General features: G+C 35.0%; 1 protein-coding gene across 6 annotated transcripts in view; it reads left to right on the top strand.

The window, feature by feature from the left end:
• LOC148942273 (uncharacterized) overlaps positions 1-25,729 on the top strand; it is a 93,030-nt gene that overhangs the window by 5,176 nt on the left and 62,125 nt on the right. For all 6 annotated transcript variants that reach the window (XR_016143147.1, XM_089103112.1, XM_089103111.1 and 3 more), the window contains exons 2-5: positions 3,027-3,167; positions 5,698-5,942; positions 14,703-15,034; positions 18,793-19,044. Coding sequence is in view for 5 of the 6 variants with exons in the window: in XM_089103112.1 (XP_088959238.1) it covers positions 3,033-3,167; positions 5,698-5,942; positions 14,703-15,034; positions 18,793-19,044 (964 nt within the window). In the remaining variant the exon portion in view is untranslated. The remainder of the gene's footprint in view (positions 1-3,026; positions 3,168-5,697; positions 5,943-14,702; positions 15,035-18,792; positions 19,045-25,729) is intronic.

The raw sequence follows: 25,729 nt of genomic DNA, 5'->3' as shown, positions 1-25,729 counted from the left end.
AAAGACACTCAAAAAGTAGGTTAATCATACTGAAATATACCAAAATATGATGAAAAAATAAGGCTCTAGTAACAAAATTATAGAAACTACAACAAAGAATCATGGAAAGCAGGCTGCCCAGAACTCATTATATTAAATACCTAAACTAACCACCTCTATATGCTAAATATTTAATTTAAATATGCCTGTATTGTAGTTTTTCTCACTAAGAATAAGCTAATTGTAACCAATTGCAGACAGACAAACCAGTGTTTCTCAGAGCAAACTTCTTGAGTGTGTTTTGGATAATCTACAAATACCATTTTGGCATATATTTGTGCATTAAAGGGGGGGGGGGGGGGTGAGAGATAAAGTATGCAGGACTGCATCCAAAATGTGTTAGCTATAATTATTCTACATATTATGAAGTATGAATTGTTTTCTTAACATGTTTCCCTCTCTAGTTATATAGGATTACCGTAATAACTCCAGAAGGAAGCAAGGTACAATTAAATGGGATACATTTTAGAAGGCTAATTTATGCTGTTTTTTTTGTAGTTTTTGTGCATATTCTTTATATCCTCTCTTCAAGCTCAAAAGCCTAACTGCATCCCTGGTTAAATGATACAATTAGCAAGGGGCCAGGGATGATTTTGAAATGGTTTTTCCAATGATAATAGACAAATTCAATTACACAATTACAATAACAAATTCAGTACAAATTAAGCATCTAAAACTGTACTTATGATAAGTATCTTTCTTCACCCTGTTTCCTATGATATATTAAAGAAATGCTGACTGGTTACAAAAATAAAATTTTTTTCCAATTCCTTTGAGACAGGAAGCGTTTCCAAGCTTGAAGGGAAAATGCTTATACAATTTCTGAAAGAAATGGTTGCTTGTTTCCTCTAAAAACTTCCATGACCTTTGTATACATTTTTAGCTTGACTTCTAAGGTAACTTTTGGCTTTTGGTTTCCCCTTTTTTTTCTTTAAAAATTTATTGAATTATATGGCACCATTTCTTATATCATTGCAGAATTCACAACCTAGTCTCAATGAAAAGTAGACTTAGAACTCCAGATAAGCAAACTTTTTTTTTGCCAGAGTTAACTTGAGTATGTATCTTAGGATCTCATCTGGTTATAGGCGTTATTAAGGCTCTAGACTTATTTCTGAAGGTTTGATACATTTAGAAAAGGTAAAGAAAAGATACTAATTTTGAAAAATATATTTCACGAGCCCTGAATGGCTGATTTCGATTTTTGGAGTCATCAAAAACAAAACAAGAAAACTAAAAATTGGCAAACAATGCCAAAAAACAACAATAATGGAATGAAAAATCATTCTTTAGTCAGAGTAATTAAAATGCAGTGTCAGATTAACTTAGAAAGGTAAAAAACTGGTAATGCTAAAAATGTATTAGTTAATAGCCTATATGTATTTAAAACAAAACTTTAAAGAAACATATAGAAGGGGAGGGGGAAGCTGGGGCAAAACAAGCAAATAAACTACAAGATTTGGGCAACACCAGTACCTAATAATAAAAAAGAAAAACTAGCCAGATATATTATTTATTTTTTTCAATAATGAAGGGACAAAGGTTTTTCATATCTGGAGGTAAAGCAACAAATTGGAGACAAGATAGGAACGGGTATAGAAACAGTCAAATGCAGGTGGAATCTGGGTTGGGGGCTTCTTTTGGGGAGCATGTTTTCTTTACAAGGGTTTGCTATTGCATTTTTTGCAAAACCAAGATACAACATTACTCTCCTGTGCTCAAGTGTCTCCAATCTGGCTTTTTTTTTAGAAGAAGAATTAGTCTGGAACTTTAGATTCTTTAAAAATTAATCACAGGGTTCTTTTTTGGATGGATTCAATTTTGTCTGATTCTGGGGGAGACTGAAATACTGATTCTGATATCTGACTACCTGTAATCTATTGGATAAGAAGGTTTCACCAGGGAAGAATTAATATTGAATTCAGTGACAAGTTTCTCAAGTAATATATTGTGGTCAACAAGGTCAATCAAAATTAAATCTAGTGTTAAAAAGTGTTTAGTGTTTTAAAAAGTGTTAATCCAAACTCTTACTGGAATGCGCTTATTTGGGTGTGATAATGACAGTGTCGAAACTGTCTATCTTACCTGCTGCTGCACCTCTAACTCGAACGTGCTGTTGTACCTCTTGAGGACCTATTTATCCAGAAAACCAGCTACCTATTCAACTGGAACGTGATGTTGTACCTATTGAGGACCTATTTATCCAGAAAATCAGCTACCTATTCAACTGGAACGTGCTGTTGTACCTATTGAGGACCTATTTATCCAGAAAACCAGCTACCTATTCAACTGGAACGTGATTTTGTACCTATTGAGGACCTATTTATCCAGAAAACCAGCTACCTATTCAACTGGAACATGCTGTTGTACCTATTGAGGACATATTTATCCAGAAAACCAGCTACCTATTCAACTGGAACGTGATGTTGTACCTATTGAGGACCTATTTATCCAGAAAATCAGCTACCTATTCAACAAAATTGAAGCAATTCAGAAGAGAGCAGCAATAGTGATAACTGAAAATAGAGTAGTAGATTATATGCAAACGCTGCAAAAGCTGAGGCTTGAATCATTAAAAGAAAGACATAACTACTTAATAATATCTTTCGGAAAACGTTGCTTGCCTCATTTCAGCACCATGAGATCTTGCCACAAGATGCTGCAGTGAATGCCCAAGCCAGGTCAAAACTGAAATTAGACCAACCGAAATTCAATATTTAAATTAATTGAAATTGGAGATGAAATTCAAGAGAAATCGGTGTCAAAACAAATGCGTTCCCTACACTCTGGAATTGTATAACAAATATATGGGTATATTAATAATGTATGTAATATATGTATATATGTTTTTATTTTTGTAAAGACTGCATAATTCGTCTTATGCTAGAGCATTAGTCTAAATAAACATAAGTCTAAGTTTAAATGAAATAGGTTTTTTGTTGTTCTTGTTTTCATGGTATCATAATAATAGTTATTCTATCCTTAAGGATAACATGTCTGATGATGAAGATATTGAGAGCTTAAGGATAGCTGCTCTGCAGTCTTTAATCAAGAAATCTGTATCTGATGCTCCAAAGAGCTCAAGCATCCAGCCATCATTGGTATCAGTTAATCGAGACTTCACACTGGTAAGTCTAGTGCTCAGTTATTTTATTCACATAGTATTATCTTTATGATTTATATATTTTTTCATTTATATATTTTTCTTGTGAGGATCAGTCACTCTTATATTTTAGAGAAGTAGGTGCTTGAAATCTCAAATATGCAGGATTTATTACCTAATATCCCTTCTTGTATTTATTTATCTTAATTTTTTTATTTCAAGTATATTTTTCACTATGTTTGTTCACATTTAACATTTTTATTACTATAAATAAAGTCTACAATATGACACAATATCAAGCTAATTTTATAGGGTCACTCCAGTCAAAATACATTTAAAAGACATTTGACAGGTTATGGGTTCATAATATTCAAATTTGAGCTCAGGTTTTGGGTTTTTAATGTCAAATTGAAATCAGACATTTGACAGTTCTGTCCCTTAAAAAGTGAATAGTATGCAAAATCTACATTGACTACCCAGAGAAAGAATGATATATATGTATATTTTATCTTGATTTTCTTTATTGTCATAATGGAGTGTAATACAAAGTGATTTGTAATTATCCAACGGTTGAAGCAAAATGTATCATTAGAAAAAAAAACCTAGTTTTTACACATTTAATGAGTTAAGCAGCGTTCTCAAGCGTGTCTAGCTAGAATCCCATGTCTAGCCAGAATTCAATGTCTAGGCAACTACTGATCACAAGTAAAATTCGGTGCTTTGCTAAAACTACAAATTTAGTTTCAAATAGTCATTTCTAGCCAATCAAGAGAGCTTATGCAAGCAAAACTTTCAAAATTGTAATCCCTATTTTTACTGTCACAAGATAATGGATGAGATAAGCAAAACAATTGCCTTAGTGTGTTTCACTATTTTGTCTGGTGTTGCATATTTGTCTAAAATGAAAAAAAAACAATTAATTAGAAAACAAAAATTAAATTTCAGTTTAAAAATGTGAACATGAATGATGAAGATAGTGGAACTTGACACATTCCAATTGGCTGTAATCGAAAATCCTAGACATTGAGTTCTAGACTCTAGAACTCAATGTCTAGCCAAGCGCATTGTCTAGCGTGTCTAGCTAAGAGCCGAATTAATCTTGTGAACGGTTGTTGCTTAGACATTGAATTCAGGCTAGACGAGTGTCTAGACATGGGATTCTAGCTAGACACGCTTGTGAACGCTGCTTTAGCAGCCCAACTGTCGTTTATAGTAATTTAATTTTGTTATAGTTTCGAGTTTTTTCTTTTCAGACCCCAATCTGACTCTAAATTTTAATTTCTTATCTGATTCAACCTTACTATTATAATCCTTATTGTTATTTTACTTTCTATTATTTTTGTTATTTATTTTTAGCCTTATATATATATATTGTTTTCTTTGACATACACACACCACACACACACAAAAACAAACAAACAAACACACACACACACACACATATATATATATATATATTTCATGTTTGTTGGGGAGCAGAGAATTTATTTCTATCAATATTTGCTGTCCAATGAAGCTTTGCTCTTAATGAATTATCTACGGGCTCTCTTTGAGGGGGTTGGGAGAGTCAAAAGTTAGGAATTTGTTGAGCATTACCATGACTGAAAGGAAAAAACTTTTAACATCTGATAATTGTCAGACATGGTCTTGTTATTAACACATTTTTCGTTTTTGGGGCAACTTTTGGGGCAACTTTAGGGGCAACTTTCAGCAGATATGGTCAGTTTAGAAGCAGTTTTAATGCCACATGATTCCTTAAAGAATCCCCTATCAAAGTCCGTACCGTATCCAGGAGGCTGGAAGGTTTGACCCCCTCCGCCTGGAATGTTTGTCCGACTAGTAAAAACGTAAAAATTTGCAAATGAACAAATTTTTGTTGCGTTTTAAAGTTGTTTTTTTTAGTAAACCACCTCCAAAAAGTCCTTGATACGGCCTTAATCCTATCTCATCGAATGTTTACTATGTAAAAGGTATTAGTAGACCGTGGTTTCTCTTCTTTTTTGGCATAATAACATTCTAGTATTTAACATTTTAAATTCCAATGTAGTCCTTTTCCGGATAATTATGTCAAGCAAGGACTTACTATCATTATTTTGGGTTTGTAATGGTCTTTAATTTTTATGAATCCTTTCTTTGGCGTAATTGGCTTCTTTTTTTATTTATTTTTTTTTTCAATGAAAAGGAAATCACCGTAATGAATAAATATCTGGCTACTAAGTAACGTTAAGTCAAACTTCCTAACGCATATTTTATGAAGACTAAGCTTCTTCTTCAAATAAAAAAACAGACTCTTTCTCTCTATCTTTCTCGAGTATATATATATATATATATATATATATATATATATATATATATATATATATATATATATATATATTGTCAGATATATACATATACATATGTATATGTATATATACATACATACATATGTATGTATGTAGCCAGATATACATATGCATATGCATATGTATATATATATTTTCAGATATTGACAATCAATTCTTTGCTATGCATCCAGCAATAGCATACTAATTCATATCTGTTATTTTTTCTAGGCCCCGTATTTGCTACCACCTGCTATATCAAATGTTCCTACGGAGGTGCTCGTTAACACGTGTCTCCCTCCTCCATTCTATCCACCTCCTTCACAACCACTGTATGGCTTAACTCCCATTTATAATCATCCACCTCCTTCACTGCCTCCCTGGGAAGGCTCAGGACAAAATGTTAATAGTAGAGTTTCACCTTTGCCACCAACTCATGTGGAAAGAAGACTGCCTTTGAATTTCCGTGGACCAAGGTATTGATAACATTTTTAGGGTTCTTCCTTTTTTAGGGCTCTTAGTTGTTTTTAGGGTTCTACTTTTTTAAGGTTCTATTTTTAGGGTTCTTACTTCTTTAGGGTTCGTTTTTTTTGGTTTCTGACTTCTTTAGGGTTCTTACTTTTTTAGGGTTTTTACTTTCTTAGACTTTTTTTTAGAGTTCTTACGTTTTTAGGGCTCTTACTTGTTTAAGGTTCCTATTTTTTGATGGTTCTTACTTTTTTAGGGTTTTTACTTTTCTTAGGGCTCTTTCTTTTCTAGGGTTCTTTTTTTAGGTTTATTACTTTTTTTAGGGTACTTAATTTTTTAGAATTATTTTTTTCAGGGTTTTTACTTTTTTTGGTTTTCTTTGGAGGTTCTTACTTTTTTAGGGGTCTTTTTTTAGGGTTCTCATTGATCTATTGAATTTTTTCTATGTCTACTGTCTGTGAATAATTTATATACTTGAAGTTCGTGAATCTTGAAAAATAAGGAGTGTGAAATAAGATGGTAAATAGGAGATATTTGAATTGAATATTTTGCTTTTTCTGTGTAAAAAAAAAAAGAAGTGCCTACATTAATTTTAGCTCTTGGTAATTAGTTTTTTGTGAGTTTTGCTAATGCGCGCGTTTATTATTAAACATTTATATATAAACACTTACTCATTAAAAAAAACTTTACATATACTGGCTTTCCATTTCAGCTTGGCTTTAGTCCTAAGGGGCAAAGGTGCCCATAGAGTAGAGCTGGGGATACAGCTACAGCTTCTTTTTTTTTCGACATAACACCTTTAAATTAGGTGTTGTTTTCTTAGACCACACTGCAGTTCCAAAACGAACAAATAAACTTTCAAATGGGGATAAATCCATTTATTTAGACAGTGAAAAAACAGGTACAAAAGTCCAGATATTTCGGTCGCATATACAGCAACCGTCTTCATTATACATTTATACTGAAGTCGGGCACTGGATATGTGGTCGAAAAACCTGGACTTTTGTACCTGTTTTTTCACTGTCTAAATAAATAGATTTATCCCCATTTGAACTTCCCTCACTTAGATGGCCAAGAAGATACAAAAACTGGTAATTCTACAAGATTGGAATTAATACACTTTTCATGCTAAATTCAACTCACTTGCACATCAGGTGCAAAACTAGTAAAGATTAACCCTTGTTCCAAGGGAAGCTTAATTCAAAGATCATTTTTAAGAAAGGAAACTATACAGTCAAACACATTTAAATTTTTATGCTAAACAATTCCCACTTATTTTAACATAAAGAAGGTAAACCCTTCAAAGAAGCAATCAGACCTCGATTAAAACTTAAACTAGTGCTGATACTTAACGCACTAGACGACCAACCTTTTAGGGCCAGACGTAAAGCAGGTCGTCCCTGAATGGGGTGGGAGAATGTCGTAAGGAAAGATTTAAGAGAAATGGTAACTTCTTGGAAGGGGTTAAAGAGAGAGGCTTTGAATAGATTGGGATGAAAGAAGAGCGTTTGTAGCTGCGTTGTTCTCAGGCGGCTTGGTGCTACAGTGATTTGTTAATACTAGTAGTAGTAGGAGTTCTCGACCTCGTTCTGGGGAGATCGGAGGAATATGGACGCCCCATTCTCATTCGCTCTAGGTGACTCTGGGTTAAAATTCATTATACCCAAAATAGATGGCGTTACTGGCAGAGACGCTTTGTTGGTGAATTCTGTTGCTGTGATTACATATTCAAATCTGACGGTATAAATTTTGAATTTTCAAAGGCTAAGTAAATTGCTTGATTTTCATTGAATTAAAATTGTCAGCAAGCGGTATTAACTTGCGCACATTGTGTTTAAGCAAAGTTAAGGAGAGTGCTGCTTAGTCTAGGAATTGGGTAATCACAATTTGATATAGCACTTCATGAAGTGGACATGTTTTAAGTTTTTATTTTAATTGATTTGGGAGCAGGACATCAATGACCAGGGTAAAATGGACAGGGGTATCCATTATGCCCCGCCTACGGGAGAATCTGCTCCACACACAGATCATAATAGGTAATTATGTTTCACATGGCAGGAACTTATATAGGAAAGTCAAGCAGAAGCTTAACAGATGAGTAGACAAGGGCAGCTAGGCTGGATTAGTGTTTCCAGGAAGAAAACTTCTAAACTACATAACATTCACTGTTGAGGTTTCACCCTTGTTCCTTTTCTTTTTCAGATAAATGACCTGTTTTCGTTTTCATAATTACATTTGCTTAGATTTGCCTATAGTGTAATTTTCAGTGATAATTTAAACTCCCGTTGCTATGCTATAGTTGTTTTGCAATAAATATGCTTTCAAGCTAAAGTCTATTTTAGTTTTCGGGGTCTGGGCTATTGAAAGATGATGCTATGCGAAAAAAACCATTGGATTTGAACTCTAATTTATTGGATTGGTCTGTGCCATTCTGGGGTCCACCCCAACACAAGTTTTCCTTTTATGAAAATAGTGATTTTGGAGTTAATTCGTTGATAGACTTCAGAGTCTTTGCTATTGTGCACTATTGTGAGTTTTGTCGAGTTTGACATCGGAAAATATAAGTAAGCCATTTTCTACAGCCGTGTGAGATTATTTTTCCAGGAACCCAGGCAGGGTAGGGAAAAGAGTTCGTGAGAAGTACCGGCACTAGTATATCGACAGGGGGACCGTTTACCCTCCAAAGAGACAGCTAGAGATATTAGGGGTGACCTACGTGGTGGTACTCCTGGCCTAGAGAGCTGGTCCATTTAACCGTTCGATTACGTTGCCATACCCTGGAATAGGGTATGACGAGGGTAATAAGAACAGGGTAATAAGACGTGAGAGATCGATTTTTCTTGGAATTTTTCAGAAAATCGTAAACTTCAAAACATATGTAACGAATACGAGACACCTCCAAGTACATACCAAAGTGAAACACTCATTGTGCCAGAAACAAACGAGAAGAAATTTATTGTATGCGCTTTTCCTCGTAAAGTTCAAGAAATTCTGAAGCAATATGAAAAACCAAATGTGGAAATCCAACTCCCATTTGATGAAGATTTATTTCTAACTTCGGCAAAAGAAAAGAAAACAAAAAGGGAGAAAAGGAATATTAAACGGAAATACAATAAAGACATGGAAGGATTGACCCCCCGGAAATAATTATCCGACTCGTAAAAACGTAACAAAAATGAATATAAATGAATTTTTGATGCGTTTTTTTTGTTAACCCCTCTCGGAAAAAAACTTTGTAACCATCATCCCCCCTGAAAAAGATCCTGGATACGGCCCTGAATGTGGTTTATTTCCCACGTTATTTTATTTAGATGGTGTGCCCTTTAAGAAAGTGCCAAGAATAGGTGAATTGTGTCAAAAATATCATCGTAAGCATTTCGGGGGAAGGATGGACTCGGAAGACCCCTTCGAGGACGGGTTTGTATTTGTGTCATGGCTGAGGTAATGCAAAGCGTTAGGACGAAAAAATGAGGTGTTTCATATTGGATTAGTAGAAATCGTCATCATTACGGTGTTACGCGGTAACACCAAAATTGGTCAAAATTGGTCACTATATAACCTGGTCACTATATATATGGTCACTAAAACAGGCCAAAATTGGTCACTATCTACGTACAGGTTACTTCTCAATTAATAAAAAATAGATTTTATGATCGCCTAAGAGTTTACATGCAACACTCGTCCGCTTGTTTGATCATATTCAGTCTTGCTTCTTCTCAGGTCTGAGGAGTAAAGAGTTTGGCTAGAATATTAAAGAAAAATATTATGAAAATCCTTGTATACAATAAAGACTAGTCAAAGATGTGGAAACTGAAGTCCAATTCAAATCTAATGATGATTTAGTTTGCACGATTGACAAAGTAAGGAAAAGTAAAAATGAAAAGATAAATACTAAAAAGAGACAAAATTTGGAGATACAGTCTGCAATCGTGGAAAACAAAATCTTTGGGGAATTACAAAATTATGACAACAAAAAAGAGCTCAGGCAGGGGGAACAAAGAAGTCCAAGACCCATGGGGAATAAAACAAGACTATAACACAACAATGAAATCTAGGAAAAAAGGCATTTTGGTCCAACTAAAAGTTGAACTTGATCTACTTCGCAGAACAAATAAAAGGGAGGAAAGTAAGCAAGGCATAAGAGACACAAAAAAGAGATGCGATTTAGAAATTCTGCCTGCGATTATGGAGAATAAAATTTTAGGCGAATTACAAAACGAAGTTAAGAGAAAAAAAGAGGCCCTAGACCCTTTGGAGATAAAACAAGATGATCATAAAGTAGAGTTGAACGACCTACGATGGGTTTAAAAAAAGTTGGGATGTATTGAATGTTGAATCGGGTTGAATTGGAAAAGCTTGGGAAGGAACCTGAGATTAGTCCTATCAACTCTAAGGGAAATTTGGTGTGTTTTCGGGGGGAAGAGCCCCCTTGGGGAACCATGAATGATGGACAGGTCGCTCAACTGACAACTGGTTGGCCAGCTGTGACCCTGTTACCAAGGTTTCACCCTTCTGATCTGGAATTCTTGGGGAACACTCTCCCTCAGTCACTTCATATTTCACCCAAACCTTTGTCCAGTAACTCTATTCATTGTTTTATCTCTTCATGGTTATCAAAAATTATTTCCTGTAAACCTTATTCGTTAAGCGACGCATCCAAATTTCATCTTCAGTTAGTATCAACGCCAGTTCTTCAATTAATTATCATAGGGGAGGAAACCCAGAATGAACTGATTAATGATTCGCTCAAACTTTTTGCTGATTTCCCTGTACCCTATCGTTTTCAAAGGCCTTTGAATTCTTGGCCTTACATGATTTCAAACTATGCCATGGGACAATTCGTGTTTTAATTGAGATGTTGTCTTGTTTCCTCCGATGGAGAGTAAGAGGCGAGTTCAGCCAATTTTTCTTTATGACTGGCATCACATTATGTGCCAGAAACCGATTCTGCGCTCTCTCAAATGTAGATTCGTGAGAGCGAGAAAATTATTGTTTAATCATGCTAAGCACGATTATTTTCTGCTAATCTTGTGGACTTCAATTTTAAAAACCTCATGCGGATGCCCATACGATCTAGACCATGGTGGTTCTGCAGTAGAGGCGTGTGGATAGCGATGGATCCACAGCCAAGCGGTGGAAGCACTAGCAAAGACGCTGATGAAGAAAGAAGGCAAATGGATGTTGTGAAGTCGAAGTTCAGCGCTTATGTTTGTAAAGGTGGACCAGCGTGGCGCGTGGGTGGTCATTTATCTTACGTGGGGAGGTGTTGGGGTATCGCCCCTGTTTCTTTTCTTCTTCGGATAAATGACCTGTTTTCGTTTCCGTAATTACATCTTCTTAGATTTATGTATAGTATAATTTTCAATGATAAGTTAAACTCTTGTTGCTATGCTTGTTGCTATAGTTGTTTTGCAATAAATAAGCTTTCAAGCTAAATTCTCTTTTGGTCTTCTGGGTCTGGGCCATTTAAAGATGATGCTATGCGAAAAAAACCATTGGATTTGAACTCTAATTTATTGGATTGGTCCGTGCCATTCTGGGGTCCACCCCAACACAAGTTTTCCTTTTATGAAAATAGTGATTTTGGAGTTTGTTCGTTGATAGACTTCAGAGTCTATGTTACTGTGTACTATTGTAAGTTTTGTAGAGTTTGGCATTGGAAAATATAAGTAAGCCATTTTCTACAGCCGTGTGAGATTATTTTTCCAGGAACCCAGGCAGGGTAAGGAAAAAATTTCGTGAGAAGTACCGGCACTAGTATACCAACAGGGGGCCGTTTACCCTCCAAAGAGATAGCTAGAGATATTAGGGATGACCCAAGTGGTGGTACCCTTGGCCTAGAGAGTTGGCCCATTTGAACGTTCGATCTTGGAACAGGATACCATATTTACCATACCCTGGAACAGGATATACCGTAATAGTGTATTAACATACTCTATATATTTACGTTACGGTAGTGGTAGCCGAGAGCCATTCCATTACAACATTTGATGCTAGTGAGGCTTTCCCCTCCAGTAAGTGGTGCAGCACCATATTCCGCACCAATATCAGGTGATAGGCCTGGTTACCATTACAATAGTGGTGCCAGCATTGGTACCATTACAATATCCAGCAACTCAAAGTAAATTGTCGAATCCAGGAGCATTTGCAGCTGATAAAGGCATTACAAAAATATTATGTACTATCAAAGAAAATAATCTAACTAATAGTTCTGCAAAATTAGCAAGCTGCACTACAGACTCAGCCCAAATAAATACCGTATTCTGGCCTATCAATTTGGAAAAATAAAAAACAAAATATTTTGGACAGCTGGGAAAATAATAAAAATGGCAGTTCTGGTGTCTGGGTTGGTTACTTCATTCCTGAAGATAAACTCTGGCGTGTCTATCTGTGATCCTCAGGCTAAGATCATTGTTAGGGCAACAGTGTTTAATCAAGCAATAGTCAGTTAGTTTTGACAACTACTCAGTTTTATTAGAAATGGAGAACTTGAAGTCCATGCTATATGGAATGTTGTGAAAATCAGCCTTACGACTTTGCAGAATGCTAAGAAAGCTATAGCTCCCAAATGTACTAAGCAAGCTGGTCAGCTGAGCTGGTCATCCAAGAAGGATGAGCTTGTCAGAGTATGTTGCTGTTGCTACAGGTTTGTGTTCAAAGAAAGCATGTCTTTGAAAAAAGAATGCTGTCTCTTTCCTTGTGTTTATTTGAAAGAGCACATGGTCTCTGGTGCCCCTACTGACACAAAAAGAGCTGCTTACGTAGGCGGAGAGAGGACTGTAGAAAACTTTACTGACTTTTCTAAAACAAAGCACACACAATGCAGTCTTACCTCAAAAGCTCCATTGATCATGGACAACCATTTGAGCCATTTTATTCCGGAATCACTGGAAAATGCCAAATTAAGTGGAATTGTGATTTTTACATTCCCACCACACACAAGTTTTAGTTTCAGCCTTGAAGAGATCTGTCTTCAGACCATCAAAATCTCACTAAAAAAAGCTGCTGATGCGTGGATGGTTAAGCATTCTGGTAAGCTCATCAAGATAGTTAATATTGCTGAACTACTCGGCAGTGCTTTTCCACTGACTTTTATGCCACAATATATTTAGTCTTACTTTAGACTTTCTGGAGTCTATTCCTTCAACCGTGATATGTTTTACCGATGACAGATTCTTGGATTTCTGTATTTCTGATCTTGCAGAACCAGCTTCTCTGAGTTTTAGTCCTTCTAAAAACAAGGATCTGTCTCAACCAGGGACATCTTCAAATTCATGTTCAAAATTACCAGGTGAAACGTATGTATGTCTAAATGTCTCTCTTGAAGAGATTTTTTCTAATCCTAAGGCCAGTGCCAGAAAAAATATTACCAACCACAAGAGGACCAGAAGCATTGTAGCCACCAACGCACTTGTAAAAAAAACTGATGAAAGACATTACTGAATGAACAGTAAAGGCCAAGGGAAAGAAAAAGGTGAAAAGTAACAAGGCAAAAATTACCAAGAAGAAGGAAAGAACATTGAGTTTTGTCAGCATAGATATTAATCAGGATGAAATGAAAGAAGAATTCTATATAATTGATTTGGATGATGAAAGCATGCAACCAGACATTTTGGGAGTTTCAAAAGCTTTGTGCCATTCATCAAGTTCACAAGGACAGATCAGATTTTACATTCAACAGAGGCAGCATCAAAATTAGCACAAAGCCTCCATCCTTTACTTTTGGTATTATGTGACAAGTTGAGACCTGTAGCTGACGATTGCCTAAGTTGTTGCTGTACACATGGTCTATATACATCTTCAAAACATCTTTTAAATACGCCCAACAAGTGCTCAGTTACCTACTCTACTGTTTCCGATTTTAACAATCGAGGGTATAATGGACATCAATGTCCAAATTACCCATACCAGGTGTACATTATACCCCATTTTCCAGGTACATGGACACTTTTGCTTCTTTTCGTAGATTGCGTTTTACGGGAATCCAGTCAGAGGGACAAGTTCGTCATGTATTACTCAAATAAAGCCAACATAATGAAGTTTATGCTGGTACAATCAGATGTAAAAAATAGTCCTTATGCTGGTACAATCAGATGAAATCAGAAGTTTAATCAGAAGGTACAATCAGAAGTTTATGGTGGTACAATCAGATGTAAAAAGATAGTCCTACTAAAAGGCTATTGGTAATTCTGTGAAAAGGTGTCCACAATGCCCCGGTTTCCCTAAAAACTATATAACTATTACTATTATTAGTTTTTTTTTTAATAATGTATTCTAATACCATGTTTTTATTGTCTTTATTATGGTTGAACTCACCAGAATAGAGTAATTAATTTTTTTTCTAAATATGTTCAAAATTTTTTATAAATATTGCAAAATAAATTGTATCTTCTTAGCCAGTTCTAGAAGATAGTATGTCTAAATTTTCACTGACAGACACCCATTCCCAAATACCATATAGAGGCCCATTAATTTCTGACCTCGAAAAATGGTACCTATAAAAGAACTTTTCAATGTCAACTCCCTAATCTCCATAGTGAAATCGTCCTGTTCTCTTTGAAAGTGTGCTTTTGTGTGTCCCTATGACCAAGAACACACTGGCGAGAAGATTATTCTTTAATATTAGCTCAAAGAACTCCTTACCCTTTTTTGAAAGTTGTTACCTAAAAATATCCCCCTCCCCCTTCTCTCTCTAGGGATAGTATCGGTGTATAAACATGTTCATATCTGTATTTAAGAAGTATTAATGAATTTATCATCCATTTCAGAGGGAATAGAGGCAGACACATAAGAAATAGAAGAGGAGATAGATTAGAACACCGGCATGGAAGAGATGGACCTCCAAGAGGTGCTTGGAAAGCGGGCCTCCATGCTGTAAATAGAAAACCTAAAGGAGGTACAACAGTGCAAGAAAATAGTGTGATCACAGTAATAAAAACAGTGGAATGTAGTGAATTGAACAATACAAATGTGTTAAAAGGCGATTCAGGGGATATTGATAAACCTCAAGAGACAATCGGTGTTCAAAAGAATGTTGCTGCTTCCACGAGAGTATTGACAGTGACAAAGGAGAAGCGTGATTCCAATCTTAAAGTTAAAGGTGAGTGTGGAAATAAGGATATAAGGTGGGGTGCATGGGGAAATCAGTGAGGTGCATGGGGTTTGGCATTTCCCTGAAAATTTTTCCATTTTTTGTCATTTTAGGTTAGAAATATTTTTTTAGATAGCCTATTTTGCTAAGGTATTTTATCTTCCTCTCAAATTTCAGTTGGTTTCTGAGTTCTGGTTAGTTATTAATCATTCTTATTGTGAACTCTGACCTACACTTTTTAAGTTGGGAACTATGTTTCAGAGCCATGCTAATCACTCTAATCATGCTATCTGAATGTTCTAGAATACTTTTCATGTTGTGGATGTTCTGTATTGTGTTTACAAGAAGGAGAAAATTAGTGTTTTCTTTGGTTGTTTGCTGTTACCTCTCGATTCTGGGTTGTACACTCATTACTGCTGCCTTTTATGTTCTTTACCCTATCGTGGGGTATATGCCATTTTGCTATATCTGTTGTGCAACCAACTTTGCTCTGCTTAAAACATAGCCTATCCTTTAATCACCCAAGAGGTCTTCATTAAACGAGGCTGTCGTTAATTTGATAATTTATAGGATCAGGATGAAATAGAAGAAATAGGCAAAAATGAGCAATTGCCAAAAGAGAATATGAGAATCCATACAGGCTTGTCATTATTGTGGCTTCCAATATTTAGTCTTACTTTGAAAACTTATATTTTTACACTTTTTTTTTCCTAAATTTGTGTTGCCAGGTATTGTAAATATTTTATATACCGCTATTGATTTTTACCTTGCTCCATCACTAGGTTGTAAATGTATATTAAATCTTTCCTTTAAAGGAGTCGATAAAGACACTTTTAGGGAAAACTTCCCCATGAAAATTGCTCCAAATCAAAGTGCACCACTGAATAAAGCTGTTCTTCAAGTACTCAGTTAGAGGCGTCTCAACGTTAAGATGATCAGCCCAAGTTGGGCCCCTTCATGCTTGTCTTTTCGATTGGACTATGGGAGGCGGGGGGGGGGGGGGTGAACTATGAGCCACGTCTACCGAAAGAGATAAATTCATGTACAAAAAACAGCCATCAACGCTACATCAAACGTTTAACTAGGAGATTATAGAGAGTCATGGGTAACAAAGCTGCCCTAATATCCCTATTCTGGATCTTCTGAAGTAGTGCTAACGGCCTTTTTGGAGCACCAGCATAGGCTACAGCAGGCCTCCATATTCAGAGATGGGTTTGATGCAATACTTGTAGAGTGGTATAATCGAGTTGGGCGATAGAGGGGGTTGGCAGCCAAGAGTGATCCCCAGCTTTCTTGTGCAGAAGATTCCCACCTGATCGAAGTGGGTGTACTGAGAAAGATCTGTGGAAAAATCGATCCCGGAGATAAATCTCGTCATCTCTGTTTGCAGCTTAACTGAAGATGAATTTGGGGCATGTAGGTGGCGCTTTCGATAGGGAAATCAGCAGCTCTTTTACTTTCGATGTATTTAAATTGACCATTCATGAATCAGACTCCTCTCCTATTTTCAAAAGATTTGTCTATGGTGGTAGGGAGGCTTACACTTGGTGTTCGTGTTCTGGGTTGGCCAAGTGCGTTGTGGTGTCATCAGTAAAGTCTTGGAGAGGGTTTGCAAGATGGTCTCCCACGTCATTCATGTAGATAAGGAAAGCGGAGCTCCCAAGATGCTACCCTTGAGTACGTCTTTTTTTATTGGATACTTGCTGAAAGTGCACCGGTGGGGAAAACCCAAAATGAATGATTTGAAAACAAGCTTTAAATTGCTTTTGACAGACGTCCGAAGACGCCATACCTGTAGAGTTTCTTTAGTAAACCACGATGCTATACACTGTTGAGAGCCTTAGTGATGTTGGAAGAGAATAGCCTGATGGGGTGTCCTTTTGCTTGGAGTTCCGTCTACTCTTGGTGCTGGGGCACTAAGCAGTCTAGCGTTGAACTTTTCAAGTGGAATCTATATTGGCGGTCGCCTATAAGGTCATTGCTACCTAATTTAGAAAGTTGTTTTTTTTAGAATTATCAGCAAAACCAAACTAGTGCTCTACTAAAGTTTCATAAGTCCGTTTTTAGCCTTCATTTGAATTAGACAACATTTTTCTGATTTTTATTCTTTTAATCCTGATACATGTTTTAAGCTCATGAATGGTAATAAAACTGTCACATGTTGATAAGACTTGGGATAGAAAAGATTTGATTCAACCACAGTGTTTGCCTGTAGACAATTTATGCTCGTATATCTTACGGGCAATCTCCTGTCGTATTATTTATGGCTTTTCTGAGGGATGTGAACCCATATTTGCTCACATCACAGGTGACAATTTTATATCCCATGGAATTGGTCTAAAGGACCTTTCTCCTCCTGAAAGTAGAAAATAATGGGGAAAAAACATGTATTTTGTTAGCTCCTTACCGTTATTGTAAGGAAAGTCTTCACATTCCAGCCCTAACCTAGGTTTGAATCTATCTGAAACCGTGTATTTTAAATTAACTGACTAAGAAAAGTTTTCTAAAATCATAGTTATACCCTGGATTCCTCCCTCTTAAAAAATTATGGACAAACCTTTTTTGACACCTTTCCCCCTGTTAGAAAACATATTTCACCTATCTCCCTGCCTTCCTAATGTGCCCCTCTCTTCTCCCGGAAAATAGAAATATAGTGGCCTAACATATGTTTCTTTTGGATTTTCGTCTCAACCCTTCCCATAGGAAATATTCTGTTCATCCCTCCCAAGGCTACTTCCAGTGTTGGGTCTGAGTAAATCTATTTCTCTAAATATAAAAGAAATTACCCACACAGCTGTTTAGTTCGGTTTGACAGCCACATTTTAACAAAATTCTGCCACAGTGAATTTGTTTTCCTCTTTTAGACTTTAGCTACTCAGACTTAATTGAATCAAGTTTATACCCAGTGGACCCCGTCCCCTAAGGTTGATCTAAAAAGTATCTTTTAGAGAAAACTGTGGAATAAAAACGTCTCTCCCTTTTTTTTTTTTTTTTTTTTTTTTTTTTTTTTTTTTTTTACCCCGGTCTCTGTAGGAAAAGCCCTTTAAGCATCAATGGTGTTTGGCAGCACTTGCTCCCATTTCTAAAATGCGAAAAAATACAGTCGCTCAGTCACATAGTCATGATCATAGCCGTAGCTGCAACCTAATAAAGAGTGAACCATGACCCATAGTAACCAGAAAATAAAAATGTGTTAAAAAAAACTGGCTAGTGAGAAAAAATTGCCATTTGTAGCTGATTCAGGAATTATAGCTGCTATCTCGATTAGTCTTAATACTAATTTTTTTTTTTTTTTACAAGTTTATGGGAGTTTCCATAAATGCCTGAAACAATCAGAATCGTCTTGGTGGACAACTCTGTTCAGAACACTTAAAGTCCCCCGCCTTGAACAAAAAGGAAAATCACTTTAATGCATGGATAATATTGATATGTATACTTTTTTCCACTGCTAGTGGGGCACTGGAACATCATAGAGAGCTGTTTAATTTGTATTAAGGCCCATTCAAAATGAAACATAACTAGTGCCACGATTTTGCTAGTGCTAATTTGAGCCAATCAGATTTTTCAAATGATTTTCTGATTGGCTGAATAATTCTATGAAAAATTCTAATTGGCTTAAGTACTACCTCAATATACTACCTCAATATAATTTGATAACGCTTGATTTGTTTTGAAATCTTGGCCTGTGCTTGTCAAACTAATTAAAATCTAATAGATGGTTCTCAGAGTCGAGTAAAAATTTAATGATTATTTTCAATTCATTTTAGCCAAAGACAAGTTTGAGAGATTTCGCGACTCTGATGAAAGAGATTCAAGTGAAGAAGAATCTGCATTTGAGTCAGAATCTGACATTGAACCTGAAAAAGTCACCTATGATGAAGAGCCAGATACTTTAAAAGAAACAGAAGAAGTAGATCAAGAAATGCCACAAGATTTGGATAATGTATCTTCAGATGATGAATTTCTGGAAGAAATTGTCGAAGAAGAAGAGGAGACTGAAGTACAAACAACCATCAAAGGTAAGTTGGTGATAATGCTATGGTTACCTGCACAAGGGTCACTGTTAATCTTTAGAAATAGAAGCAGAAAGGCTGTCTTGCCAAAGTGTTATGATGTTTTTAATATGAGTTCACTGAACAAACTCTGATGGGTGTCAAAAATATTTTAAAATATAATATATCATATATTATAATATATAAATTATATAATATATAATATATTATAATATATAAAATATATATATATTTTATAATATATAAAATATAATAAAATATATCAAAAATATTTTAAAAAGGTAGTTGGCTTTAAAAACATTTTGATAAATTAGGTGGCTTTGGTAAATTTCAAATTGCACATTACCGTTTTCAAATTACCCTTTGTTGAAACTTTTTATTTTCTGATGGAGTTCCGAGATTCATTATATTATGATATTGTGAATTATTCAGTACCTCTGGCTGAAAGCAATAAGTTGAAAAGGATATTAAGGACTAGGGACCAATTAGTGCTCTTGGGTGGAGTTGTTAAATTTTTGAGTAGTAAGAAGCATACACCGCAGGGCGGAAGCGGGATGGGGAGTAGTGTTGTAAAATTATCGTAAAAAAAACTCGGTAAGTAAAATTGTAAAATAAGGTAAAATTGGTAAAATAAGCCAAATTTTTTTTTTTTTTTAATAAATATTTATATTTTTTAAATATTTATAATTTATATATAAATATATATATATTAAATATATATTTAATTATAATTATAAATTTATTATATATTTATAATAAATATATTACAAATATAAATATTTATAAATTTATTTTTTTAATAAATAAATATTGGTATTCCCTCGAAAATACAGGGTAAAATTGGTGTTTCATAGTTTCCCTGTAGCTACAAGACCAGTTGAGCATTTCATTTTAAACATCACTTTCAGCTTTTAATGAAATTTTTTAATGTTTCTGAATTTCCTGGGCTTAAGAAATAAAACCCTTTATCTAGAGTCTCATAAATTTATCTAACAGTCTAGTTTATCCCTTTGATTAAAACATATTGTTGATGCGTTTTCAAAAGTTTTTTGTGTCCTCCTCCCAAACAAAAGTCCTGGATACGGTCCTGAGGATTATGTATCAATTTTTGGCTCCAACCTTCCCTCGTCTCTTCCTTAAAATTAATTTTAAGGAATTTATGTCTCCCTTAAAATTAATTAATTATGTATTTATGTGAAGATTTTCCCAAAACAACTGCTGAAACACAAGGATCGTTAAATTAGAACGATAATTTAAAGACACTGTAGTCGGTAACAACTCATTCGGTAGAGCAATTGGTTTAAAAACAGGCTAAATCTTAGAAAAGGATACTGGAACTTTTGATTTCCAATTGACTTGAGCCCCTTACAAAGTTTATTCGACTGCCCCTTACACATGAAGTGCCTCTTGGATAAAATAAATGAACAGATCTTAATACGTTGAACCCATGAGGTCTTTACTGTAGGTAATGTTATAAGATTGCCTCTGACTTAAAAAGGAGCGTAGAAATTTCAATTTCCCTTCTAAGAAGATCCGGAAGTATCCAAGGGGAAAAGTGGGGGGGGGGATTCGATCCCTGCCGTGGCCGGTTATTTGGTTTGGAACGGGGGTCAGTGGTGTGATTCTGTAAGCTCAGCCAGAGTCGACCCACCTGTAAATTTGTACCTGAAGAAATCTGGGGAAGGTAAGCAGGAAGGTGTGCAAAAACACGGGATGGCTGGCCTCCAACCCCCCATTGCATTTCCTGGCTAAAGGGCCATGAAACGGAGATCAGCTCCTTCGGTTTGGATCTTTAGGGTCTAGTGTCGTCATACTTACTTACTAATGCATTCTGTCACCCGTCACTTGTCATTATGGCTATGAAACCTGTTTTATTGGATTTTACATTCAAATCAAAAACTTGAGTGTGTTCTGGCTAATTAACAAGTACAGAGAATACTTGCCCAATCTTGTTGGGTATAGTCTTTTATTTAATCTAGCTTGGGTTTTTGGTATGCTGATTCAGTATTTCTCTTCTGCTCTGTTAGATTTACTTAAAAAAAAATTATTTTTCCCTCTTTTTTTTAATAACTGAAGAAGGCTGGGTGGAAGTCCCTGACAAAATATCTGCTTCTGTCAGTTTTACTTCTTTTTCTGTCCACTACCTGACATTACCCTCTTTTTCACGGCTATTTAAATTTTTTTCTTGTTTGTCATATGTCAATCCTGCTTGTGGCTCTTTCTGTCTTTAATAGCTCCCAGAACTAATATAGTTTTATTTTAGCTAATATTTCACTATTTAAAATTCTAATAACAAGAGACTGAAGTCTCACAGATGGCGTTTTAATACAGCTGACGTAATACAGCTATACATAAAGAAAATAAATAAATCATTTCCAAACCTATTTTTGTCTACCTGTTAAAGGGAGATTCTTTATGCAAAGTATAGCATGTTTTGACGCTGTGAAAATTTCAAGGCGTCGTAAAATATGGCATTAAAATATGTAATATACCGGTAAAATACGTAAAATAGGTAAAATACCGATTTGCGGGGTCCTTAAAATTACGGTAAAATACGTAAAATACCCAATTTTACCGTGACCAATTTTACGAGTTACAACCCTAGAGGCGAGACTGTAGAATTAGCAGAAAATTATTTGAGACTTTGCCAAACATGTTGACAAACCATCTTTAAATTTAAAGAGGTCAAAACCTCCTTAAATCATTTTCCACATTTACATATTTCCCATCAGATTTAATTAAAATCGCTGAATCTTCAGGGCCAAAAATGCAAAATTTTATTTTGAAGGAAATTCGCCCCAAGGAAACAGACAGATTACTCTTGGAAAAGAAATAATTCATATAGTTTTTAATAACTTGATCAATTTAGACTTTAGTAAAGATCCAAACGAGTTCATAGACTATCAGGATCTATAGAAACAAGTCAGGTTTATGAAAAATGTCAGGTTAACGATCAAAAAGAAAAACGAACGTGGTATATTACCTTTGGTGAGGCTGGAAAAAATAGTTTGTCCCCTCCCCCAAAGACTAAACTCTTAAGTTCTCTGACTCATTTGAAAAAAACAAAAAAATAATGAAAGCTTCAATTCGGACCTCCAGCCAAGAGACAAAATTGGTTGAGCTTAGCAAACTAGGTAAAATTCGTTATTTTTGATAAAACCTGCTGAATGTTTTTAATTTTATAAATAGATATACTCAGTTGTCTTTAGTCTGAAAAAAAAACGAATGCTCTCTTGTGAGGATCCAAAAACCAAACAAACTCTAAAGAAACCGTTACCCGTCGTAGAATCACGTGATTCTTTTCACATTGGCGAATAGCCGCATGATACCGACGATTGCTGAATATAGAAAGTGAAATGTCATTTTCCAGGTGTTTTAGATTTTACATTGAAGCTGCAAAGCCCCTAAAAATATGATTCACTGGAAAGGAAATACCTATTTTAAAGAACCAATGCAATAGGCGCTTTTCCTAATTCTGGAAAGTCTTTGAAGTCTAAGTAATCGACTCTGTAAAAAAATAAAAGTTTTGCTTTTGTTGAAGAATAAGAAGCTATAAATCAAAATTATGCTAAAAGGCATTTTTAAGCCTATTTTAATTTTCAGTTCTTACCTTATTTAACAAATTGACTCGTTTCAGCATATTGCCGAAGAACTGTACATCAGTCCTAATATAGTTCAATTCAATGCATATGTTTTCTGATTTTAAATTAACTATGCTTACTAGAGGGTGATGGTCAATGTTTGAAAAAATAGAAAGGAAAAATCTAATAGTAAAATAGACCAAAAAATTATCTATTAAAGAAAATTTCCAAACAAAAGAAAGAGTTGCCTCCTTTATTGAAACCAATACAAACATGCACTTCAAGATCAAATAGAAGTTGTAAGTTTTTTTTTGTGTCTAGCTCCTCCCGTTACAAGTATGCCAGTAAATCATAGGCTTAAATGGCTATAAGGGGACGAGTTCTAAAGCTATGAATGTAATAGTCTGATTTTCTACTTGATGTCCTACAGTTATTTTCTCTTAGCAAAAATGAGTGTTACGAAGATAGGGGCTTTTCACTGTTGTATTCAAATTTCTGTGTTTTAATTCATATGAACTCAATTTCTAATTTCATTTCAATGTTTTAAACTTTAATTCAGTGTTTGTTTTATTGAATAATCCCATGGGTTTTACCCCCTCAAGCTTACGATACTATATCGTACAATATATACATACGATACTATATGTATTTCATATTATATCGTACATATATTTTACTATATCATACTGTATACGTACATATGTCAATATGTACGTAATACATATATCATACGTACAAACTGCATACATACTGACTCTCGTTGTTCCGAAATTTTTTAGAAAAAGAAGAATGGAAAAAGGAAAAAGATTTATTGGTACGAAAGGTTCTACGTAGTTAATATAAACAATTCAGCAACATAGACAATTTTATAGTTTAAAAAAATCTATAGTCAATATAAAATCTTCTAAAATTAACTATTTAATATTATTTACTTCTTGAAAATTGTATACTCAGTGTTGTTTCATCGTAACAATAACAGATCTTGTCTACTAATGAAGAGAACTGGAGGTGTGTACAGCTCTAGGTTGATGACTTAAGATGAAGTACTTAGAATGCAGTGAAAATCTCTTTTCTCATCATTTCACTCAATACAGCGTACTACAATTAATTTTTGTAGGTTCCTTATTAGGGAAGGCCTATGACAAACCGTCTAGGGCTAAACGGAAAGCAGGTTGTCCGCGGTTGGGGTGGGAGGATGTAAAGAAAGATTTAAGGGAAATGGGAACTTCGTGAGAGGGTGTAAAGAGGGGAGCTCTAAAAAGATTAGGATGGAGAAGGAGCGTGCGTAGTTGTGTTGGCCTTTGGTGGCTTGGGGCTTCGGTGAGTTGTTAGTTGTAGTAGTAAATTTCATGCGAGCATTTTTAGCCAATCAGAGACTTATGTTCCATTGTCAAACCTACGGAATTTAATTTTAATAAGTTTTCTTGAACGCAATGTTAAAAAGGTGTCGAGTATTAGAACTGCCTTGAAGCTATTTGTAATGATGCTGGTGTATGTTTGAAGACAGTATTGGCCTATTTATTGAACAATGAAATTATTTGCAAGATCAATTCATAATTTTTTAGACAATATTTATTAAACGATCATAGGTTTAACACTCATAAGAAAGTTTTTGATTGTTGCATAAGTTATGTTTCATTCCCTTGAGCTTTGGAAGATCAAACGTTTTGAATAAGCTTACTTTTAACAGGCAACGTTCCTGAAAATATTTTTAGAAGAAATTGAAGAGAGACGAGCACGAGCATCGATTTATCGATTAATAAAAGTTGCTCAGTTGGATACTCGTATCATATACTTTTTATCCGTGCTTTCAAAACAGCTTTTGTCTATGGCTTAAAACGTTCATGGAAGTATTTTTTGAAGAAACTGAAGAGAGACGAGTGCATGCACCAAATTTGTTGATTATTTAGATAGATAGATAGATTTATTTTCCATATAACAGTAAAATAATTACACCACAATCTACAAATCCTTACAAAGGCTCCATGGCCTGTAGAAGGGGGATTATGAAAAGATCATATAAACATTAAACATTTAAACTCTTAACATTTAAGCATATAAACATAACATTAACATATAAACATTTAAACATAAACATTTAAACTCTTAACATGTAAATCATTTGCTTCATAAGATGGAGAAAAAAAAACGAGAGTTCATTAAATAAGCTTTATCAAACTACAATGAATCACAACATCTATAAATATAATAGTAATTATAAAAATGGATAGCACTATATACGTCAAGGAAAAATTAATCTCATGAAAACAAACATTTTACGAGTCTTTTGAAGGTACCAAATGAGTAGGACCTAGGAATATCACTATGGAGCTGAAGAAAAGAGAAAGACGCACAGGAAAGAATATAAAGTTTTTTAATATCAAGTAACGGTTTAGTTGCCGAACGGTTACATCCTGGATTAGATTTATAGCTTTATCGTAAGTATTCGAAACTGGTTTGAGAAAAGAAGGGAAAGTAGACATTTATATGAATGGGCAATAGGAAACATAAGAATGAATTAAGCTATGAAATAGGATTCTTAGAATTGGTCCTGGAAAAATATGCTTGAGTTTTCTTAGAATACCGAGGTTTCTGCATACCTTCATTTTAATCAAATCAATATGGTGTTTGAAAGATAAATTTTCATCTAGGAGGATACCTAGGAAACGGACATAGCCATCCTTTGGTCTACTAATAAAGGCTTTGTATATATGAATTTCAGATAATTGAGGACAAACCTAAGATATACGAGAAAAAAAAACGAAAAAACTAGTTTTAGAAACATCTAAGGCAAGAGAGTTAGCATTAAACCAAATTCTTGAAGAAGTCCACTAATTTTGTACGAACCTCATACTCTGTTCTCCCAGAAGTAATAAGGGTGGTATCATCGGTAAAAGTAACAAGACAATCCAAGGTATGCCAACTATCATTCTGGGTACGGGAGAATGTTGGACGACATAGACGACAACAATAAAGAAGATTTTTATTTTAACTGCAAAAATTAGGTCATCTACATAAATTAAAAACAGTACCCGCCCTAGAATTGACCCTTGAGGAACCCCCTGGTCAACACCTGATGGTGAGCGAAACAGCGGATCCACAGAAATTAT

The sequence above is a fragment of the Artemia sp. Qi Xiang Cuo genome, chromosome 17 (assembly GCF_049724085.1).
Source record: "Artemia sp. Qi Xiang Cuo chromosome 17, ASM4972408v1, whole genome shotgun sequence".
NCBI lineage: Eukaryota > Metazoa > Arthropoda > Branchiopoda > Anostraca > Artemiidae > Artemia > Artemia sp. Qi Xiang Cuo.
Note: the sequence above shows the minus strand (reverse complement) of the source record. Positions and strands in the feature narration are given on the sequence as shown.